The following is an 8,618-nucleotide window of genomic DNA, read 5'->3' as shown; positions in this document are numbered from 1 at the left end:
ACGGGGTTAAACTCCCATTTTATATTTCATCTCTTTTAGTTTGGCACTCCAACCCATATCAAACCCGCAGCAGCAACTTTTTACTGGAGGTCCCTTATGCCCGCACTGAACTGGGGTAAAAACGGCTTTTAGTGTCTGTGGACCTTCACTTTGGAATACCCTACAACAAAGGATAGGTCTTCAAGCCTTTAGTGTCATTAGAACATTTTAAAGTAATACTGGGAAGTTTTTTATCACATACTTGTACTTGTTTTAAACTCATAAGTTTTTAATTTATAGTTTGTCTTAATTTTTACCTCTTATATGATTTATGTTGCATTGTGTATGTTGTATATATATATGATTTTATATGTGTAATTGTTTGTTTTACTCGACATCATTGTAAATGAGGGCTGGGCTCTCAATGATTCTTCGAGTTTAAATAAAAATGAAATGAAATGAAATAATGGATGCTTTCTGAAGTGTTTCGTCTCCTATATAAAGTGTCTCTGTGTAATGTATTGTGAAAGTGATTGCGTCTTTCCCTGCAGCTCCTGGTGTGTCCAGACCACAATACACTGTGTACTGTGTCATGTGTCATGTCTGTGTCACCGCACACTGCTTACTGGTGTCTCTTGAATTTTGTTCATTGATTCACCTTCTCCTGCCTCACACCTGAACCTGCATTACTGAGGGCTTATGCACAAGGACTCTCTTGAACTTTGATGCATGTAATGTAATTAGAATTGTATTTTTCCCTGCAGCTCCAGGCCAGTAGCCAGGGGGCGCTACAGCTGGCGGCCAACACCTCCACAGTGGAGCTGGTGGACGACCTTGAGCCGGACGACCCCGACGCCGACATGGGGGAGCCCATGACGCGCACCAGGAACAACTCGGCCATACACATTAAAGTCTTCTATCCCGATCCACAGTCGTCGTCATAGGGATGACCTTTGACACTGAACAGCAGCTCAGAACAATTCTACCTGGGGAGCCCATGACCAGACCAGGAGCAGGAGCAAGTGTTCCATCGAGAGCCATAGACATCATGTCAATGACCTTTGACCTTTAGCAGCTGTTGCCATAGCGATGACCTCCTGTCCCTGATTAACAGTTGTCATAGCGATGATATTGTACCCTGACCTATAAGCTGTCCAAATAACATCGACCATCCACATCAGTCGTTTAGCCTTACGCTTTTTCATCATACCTGTCACACTCTACCCCAATACATCAATCGTCATAGCAACAACCTTCCACCCCGACCCTCAGTTGTCATAGTGAGGGCATTCCACCAAGACCCTCATTGTCATCATGATCACATTTCATGGCGACCGTCAGCCATCGTAACAGTTACTGCGCTCCTTGAGACATATACTGGGGCCCTACACTAAGAAGCTGGTTCAGGAGTATACCAGGTGTTAAATCATCTAAAAGAAGAGCCTGGAGTCCTCATTTTCTTAATTCCAGGCTCTTCTATTAGATCAGTGGTGCTCAAACTGTGCTACGTGTACCACTGGTGGTACTTCAGACATCTCTGGTGGTACTTGAAAGATTTTAAAAACAAACTTGCACTGAATGTGATCGTAGCTGTTGATGCCATTATGAACCTCTCCTGTATTGACTGGCAAAAGTTAATAGGGAAGACATTTACTGCGATATTCTTGTTGGTTGTCAAGGTGGTACTCAGAGAGCTCAATTTTTTTTTCAGGTGGTACTTCATACAAAAAGTTTGAGAACCACTGCATTAGATGATTAACCTCTTAACCTCCTGGTTTACTCCTGAACCAGCTTCTTGGTATAGGCCCCTGGTCAACTCACCCGTCTGCATCAAAATAACAGTAACCACACTCCCTAGAAATTCAGCTACTGTGTAAGGTTAGATTCTTCACCTTCTGCAACAGTGTTCCCTCCTAGTCAACATTTACAGTTTGGAGACATTGCAACTATTATGAACAGACATTTGCATGCTTTGTGTGGACCACTAGTACACTGTGATTGTGGGGAGAACGTGTCATGTTTTTGTTTATTTGCCTTTAGAACTCTTAAGTGCTGTATCTGCTGGATGGAGTGGAGTGTTTTCTTAACTCTGAATATCAACACTGCTGAAACTGATTCAGCTGCGATCAATGGGTGCAGTTACATGCACGGAATATAGCAGCTTCAAATGGAATATTATCAGTATTCAGTTCCGGAATATTCATTTCACATGTGTGGTACAACGTTCTGCCAACCGAATACTGCCACCATTGCGTTTAAAATTGCAATATTCTCTGCATGTAAATGCGCTCAATGAGTACTATTTGTGGTGTCTTCCCTGAAAAGACTAAGGAATATAGATCATAAGCTACTTATGACGCCTTGGAGAGAATTAAAAGTGTTTGTGTGTTTTGGTAAGTATTGATATGCTTACATTCAGTGTACAAGTAATGTGTTTTCTCATTGAACTTATTTACATTGTGACTTCACCGAAGGAACGGAAAGATACTTTTTTTATTTACCTTTCTTTTGATCAGAGAGAGTTTTATGGACAAAGTTGTATCGAGCAAGCACAACTGTTGGTTTAAAAATTAATGTATTTGTGACAAAGTCTACGTTTATTAAATTGATGTTTATCTGCACTCTTGTGTGTGCTGCCTATACTGTTTGATGTGTGCGACTATCTGACTGGGGGCCTATACTACAAAGCTAAGTTAAGAGGTGAATCATCTAATAGAAGAGCTTGGAGGACTCCAGACTTGTCTATTACATGATTTACCTCTTCACTTAACCTGGTTTACTAGGTTAACCAGGCTCTGGTAATATATGTGTAGTTTAGCTCTGCCAGAGTAACCACACATGTTGGCTCCACACACACTGCGAGAGGCTAAGCCAGACTGCGGATCCACATATCTGACGACAGACAGGTTAGCATGCTGACCAGCGTACTATTTCCTAGAACAAGGAGAAGTGATAAACCTGGTTAAGTTAACCAACCTACTGGAAGTGGTAAACCTGCTAATCGATAGTCCCTGGGTGCATTCCAATATACAACCTTGCGTCCTCCACTTGAGCTTGTGGCCTCATGTTTTGCTGATGCCCAGTCTCGGTGGAAAAAATAGTTAAGTTTCCCCGCTATCAGCCTAGCCAAAACAATTTTTGGGGAACTATTCTACATTCACCATCCAGTTTGCAAATGAGAAAAATACTTTATAATTGAGCTTTTGTGAGATATCGAAATATAATGCTGTTGTCAGTGATGTCATCACGATGTATTACTTCCTGGTATGAGGCCACAAGCACAAGTGGAGGACGCAACGTCGCATACTGGAACGCACCCCATACGTGTCATTTAGCTAAGAAATAGAAGACTCCAGTTACCACTACCTCAGGGTTAATTTAACCTGGTTTAGTATAACTAGCCAGATTCTTGGAATACCCTCAGGTTAAAGGTTTTTTTTCCCCTCAGTTTTTATGTTCTTGCCCAAGTGATGAAATCACCTGTCCAATGCACATATAACAACAATCTAAATGTGGGGAGTGTTAATTTACCAAACACTGTTTTTGTTGTTTTGTTTTGTTGGATATGATGGTTAGGTCTATGTGTAGGGATCCCAAGATATAGAGAAATTAGCTAGATATGATGTTCAAACAATGACAAGAAGCAAGCAAAAACCAGAAAGCTATGCATTTCATCACAAACCTGTGGTCCCTTATGTTACCACAAGATAGCAGTGTGGTAAAGTGACACCCAGACCCTTGTGTCATGAGACATGTGTCTGGTCAGTGGTGTGCCTGTGTAATGTCAGGTCATGATGAGTTGACCTCTCTCCTTATTGGAGCAGGTGGTTTCTGTCTCAAGCCTGTTCGCCCCTCGAGTTCGTTTTTTCTCACAAACCTCACAAAAAAAGTAAAGTAGACCAACATGCAACGGAGGAGCGCTTATCACAGACACACACAAACAATTTCCTCCATGTGTTTTTTCAGTAGTCTTTTTTTATCTAAGAATAGCATTTTCCTTTTAAATACCAAATTGCATGATTGCATTTCGGAAACAAACATTTTTTGTGCACAGGACATGACATGTACAAACTTCCTGCCAAAACATCTACAGCATGATTGACAGGCTCTTACAAAACAAAACTAGTATGGGGAAAAAACACATGCCCACCGAGACAACAGTAAGAAAAAAACAACAATAACAACAGTGCAAAACATCATAATACAAAGCTGCAATACAAAGACAAAACACAGTCATCGTCATTAATGAACCCAACATCCTGGAAGTGGAGCAAATGGGACGCAGAGAGAGAGAGAGAGAGCAGGAAGGGGGCTGAGAGAGAAAACAGCGGACACAACTACTCCACTTTACAGTTTGTTCCTCTATACTGTATTGTGTTAAGGCAACAGCCAAGCAACACACAACCCTTACACATCAGTTGTCCTGATTTGACACTAGAATTGAATCCAGCCTTGACCATTTGGCAATGCATTCTGGGAATGTTGGAAGTGGCAGAGCTTCATCAAATGACTTCCCCTGCTATCAGCTGGTCAGAAATGTCATGTTTAAGGAACTGGTTTTGGAGATGGAAGGTTGCAGGTTCTAAACCTACAGCAGTCAGTAGGAAGAATGTGTGTGTGTGTGTGTGTGTGTGTGTGTGTGTGTGTGTGTGTGTGTGTGTGTGTGTGTGTGTGTGTGTGTGTGTGTGTGTGTGTGTGTGTGTTCGTGTGTGTGTGTGTGTGTGTGTGTGTGTGTGTGTGTGTGTGTGTGTGTGTGTGTGTGTGTGTGTGTGTGTGTGTGTGTGCCATGATCTACACCTTCATCCATGACCAGTCATGGGCAACCCAAACAATTTCCGTACTTGGACAGTTAAAGTGATACTGTCCCATTTTTGGAAATAAGCTTATTTTACACCTCCCCTTGAGTTTAATAATAGGGTTTTACCATTCTCCTGTACTTTCAACCGTTCTCTGGGTATGGCAGTGCAAGTTTTACCTCCATGCTAGCAGTTAACATTGAGCTCTATGAGACCAGCTCGCGGCTAACTGGTCTCATAGGACTCAATGTTAATTGTTAGCTTGGAGGTGAAATGTGCACTGCCATAACTAGAAAACAGTTGAAAGTACAGGAGAACAGTAAAACCCTATTATTTAACTCAAGGGGAGGTGTAAAATAAGCGTATTTCCAAAAATGGGACAGTATCACAACGTGTTTTGGATAATGCAGCACTAGGTTGTAGCTTCTGAATCATGGTTTGCCCATTACTGTCCATGGCAAAACCGAAAAAGACTCTTAGCAGCACACATTACTCCACCTTGTACCTAAATTAAATATGTCTTTTTGGATGACACTATCGAGTGCAGCAAGTACACATGAATGTAATGCAACAAAAATCTATTTGAAGGATTCTGTCTGGAGATGTGGAATTTCTCATCCCCTTATCCGTTACCCCTACCAGGCCAAACAACCAACCCACCCCAGCAGGTGTTGCGTGCAGGGTTCCCATGGGTCATGAAATTTCATGAAAGTTTTTCCAGTCATGGAAAAAGTCATGGAATTCCATCATTTTGCATGCACAGTCATGGAATATCATGGAATTTTCGTAACATTTGTGTAAAAGCAAAAACTTTTTTCTTACTGGTTATACTACAAAGCTTCGCCAGAGACGGTTTGGGTTTGTGCTGTAATGCAACATTCTAGAATGAAATGAGCCCACCTAAGTCTGGCGGTGGCTCGGCATCATCTCTAGGGGTGAAGATAATCTTCAGTTTTCACACTTTTAAAAACTTTTTCACGTCATTTTTTACGGAAGTGGTCATGGAAATTCTGTTTTTTGGGTCAATTTTGACATAGACCACTGGCATAGTAGCCTGGGAACTCCCATACTGCCTTTAGTTCTACACAATCGTTTCGATCTGAAAGACAGTCCGGCAAGGAAACGTAAAAGTAATGGCCAAGATCATGGTCCTTGTGTCCTAATGGCCAAGCATTCCGACCTTTACAGTTTCCCTCTCCAATCAGAGAGCAGGGCCGTGTGTCATATTAGCCAAGTATTCTTCCCCCTACGGAATTTACAATAGGCAACTCCCCAGACCTAATCTCACTTGTGATTAGGTCTGGTGTTAACCAGGCAACTGGCATAGAGCAGTGTTTCTCAAACTTTTTCAGACTTTGTCCCCCGAAAAATGTTCAGTGACCACCTGTCAACTGAATTGACAGTCGAGGGGTGCTAATTTGACTGTGTTAATTCCGATGCAGATCGCTCACTTTTCGTTCACATTTACAAGCCTGCCTTATTGTGGTGAACATAAGACTTACAGGTAAGCTATATTTAGCTTTGTAATTATGTTACAAATATAGCCGACTGCTAGCTTGTCTCGAGAGAGTAGAAATCCCCTCGCAGACCACCTGAGCTCTGTCGTAGACCACCAGTGGTCCCTGGACCACACTTTGAGAATCTCTGGCATAGAGCTCTGCGCACTACACTGCGGTGTGTGTTGGAAAGGTTGCTGAGAAGGATGTGGATGTTTGGCCAATCAGTGAGGCTGTTGGCTGTGAAGTGAAGTGAAGTTATCTAGTGACTACGCAGAGAGTGGGGGTCATAGCAGCGGCTCTCAGAGCCTGTTGAGCCTGTTGAGGCGATAAGACATTCCCACGTAGACCCTACACACACACGCACACACACACACACACACACACACACACACACACACACACACACACACACACACACACACACACACGCACACACACACACATACACACACACTGTCTCTCTCTCTCTCTCTCACGCGTGTGCACACACTCCGTCACTTCTCAAACTGACAAGAGTTTTCCGAGGGCCTCTCTCACACTCGCCTCTGCGTCGGTATTTCCCCTCGCGCCCGGGATGACCCTCTCTACCGACACACACACACACACACACACACACACACACACACACACACACACACACACACACACACACACACACACACACACACACACACACACACACACACCTCACAATACAGCACGTGGAAATTGTTGCTGTGTTCAGATGGCACAGTAGCTTGCTATCCCACACACACACACACACACACACACACACACACACACACACACACACACACACACACACACACACACACACACACACACACACACACACACACACACACACACACACACACACACACACACACACACACACACACACACACACACACACACCTAAGTACTATGTATAGCAGCATATACATTTTACACACATATACCAATGCACACACTTCCAAAGGTGAAGTTTACCACTGAATGGTACAGAGTGCTTCATATATAATATATATTTTACTATCCGAAAATACATATACATCTGTATAAATAAAACATGGCAGCAATCCACAAGAGTGGACTCCAATGCATTTACAACATCACATCGTGTCCGTCTCAAAGTCAGTCCTCCGCCATTTTCCATTTCAGGCTTTGCCCTCTTCGAGACTAGACATCATCGATGACATCAAAACATGATGACAAATATTTTTTTCAATATTTTGCAAGAACATTGGGGATTGGCGGGCCATCTTGGATTACACCCGGGCGCAGGGAACGGATTGTTTCAGTGCATGTGGTTTAGCTGACAGATATATTGAAGTGATACCCTGCGCTCCTGTCAGGTGAACAAATGTGCCCAGTTGCCGAAATCTCTCTCGCTCTCGCTCATACACACACACACGCATGCACATGCACACACACACACACACACACGCATGCACATGCACACACACACACACACACGCATGCACACACACACATGCACACACACACACACACACACACACACACACACACACACACACACACACACACACACACACACACACACACACACACACACACACACACACACAACCTGTTCCATTGGCCACCAACAGGCCTGAGAACATTTACATCGTTATATATTTTGCAGGAGACCGACAGAAGTCCTTTCCGAAAAAACATGACAAAAACAAAACAAAAATCAAAGTGCTTGAGTCTTCTCCTCCTGTATCACTCCCTCCATGCAGTGTTGAGACGTGTTTGGCTCTGTTCTGTTCTCTTCTGTTCTCTTCTGTTCTGTTCGTCTATGATGACTTGTGTCTCTGAGCATATCAACAAAAGATCGTCTACAAGAGCAAGATAAGTCAAACTCCGGAACACTCAATGCGCTCAAGTTCGGTCTCCTAAGGACGTGTTTCCCAACCAGGGGTACGTGTACCACTAGGGGTACGCGAGCACACTGCAGGGGGTACTTGGAAAAATGGTAATATTAACAAATGTATGGATCATAGTCACACTGGAATAGAAAAAAAGCAATGTAAAACATGAGTTAGGGGGTACTCATGGTACAACGAAAAGGCTTGGGGGTACATGAGACACAAAAGGTTGGGAAACACTGTCCTAAGGGGGCGTTGTCCCATCCTTCCTCTTCTCTGTCTGTGGTGTTCGGAGGTGGCTTGCATAAAATGTGTCCTACCGCCATCTATGGCGGAAAAGGGAACTCCATTTATTCTCAACTGTAAGACTCCAAAGGTCTCCTAACCGAAGGTCTCCTAAAGGGGTGTTCGCCTGATATCACGTGGATCCCGGAAAAGTATGATCCTGAAGTATCTTATTCTAATAGACGATCATTGGATCAACAAAA

At 43.3% G+C, this 8,618-nt stretch overlaps 1 protein-coding gene across 1 annotated transcript in view; it reads left to right on the top strand.

The window, feature by feature from the left end:
• pop7 (POP7 homolog, ribonuclease P/MRP subunit) overlaps nucleotides 1–2,600 on the top strand; it is an 8,370-nt gene extending 5,770 nt beyond the window's left edge. Inside the window, exon 4 of the mRNA XM_063187511.1 lies at nucleotides 744–2,600. Within this exon, the coding sequence (XP_063043581.1) occupies nucleotides 744–923 (180 nt within the window). The 3' untranslated portion in view covers nucleotides 924–2,600. The remainder of the gene's footprint in view (nucleotides 1–743) is intronic.
• Nucleotides 2,601–8,618: the final 6,018 nt, after the last annotated feature.

Source organism: Engraulis encrasicolus, chromosome 21 (genome assembly GCF_034702125.1).
Source record: "Engraulis encrasicolus isolate BLACKSEA-1 chromosome 21, IST_EnEncr_1.0, whole genome shotgun sequence".
Classification (NCBI taxonomy): domain Eukaryota; kingdom Metazoa; phylum Chordata; class Actinopteri; order Clupeiformes; family Engraulidae; genus Engraulis; species Engraulis encrasicolus.
This window is presented reverse-complemented; position numbering and strand designations above follow the sequence as displayed.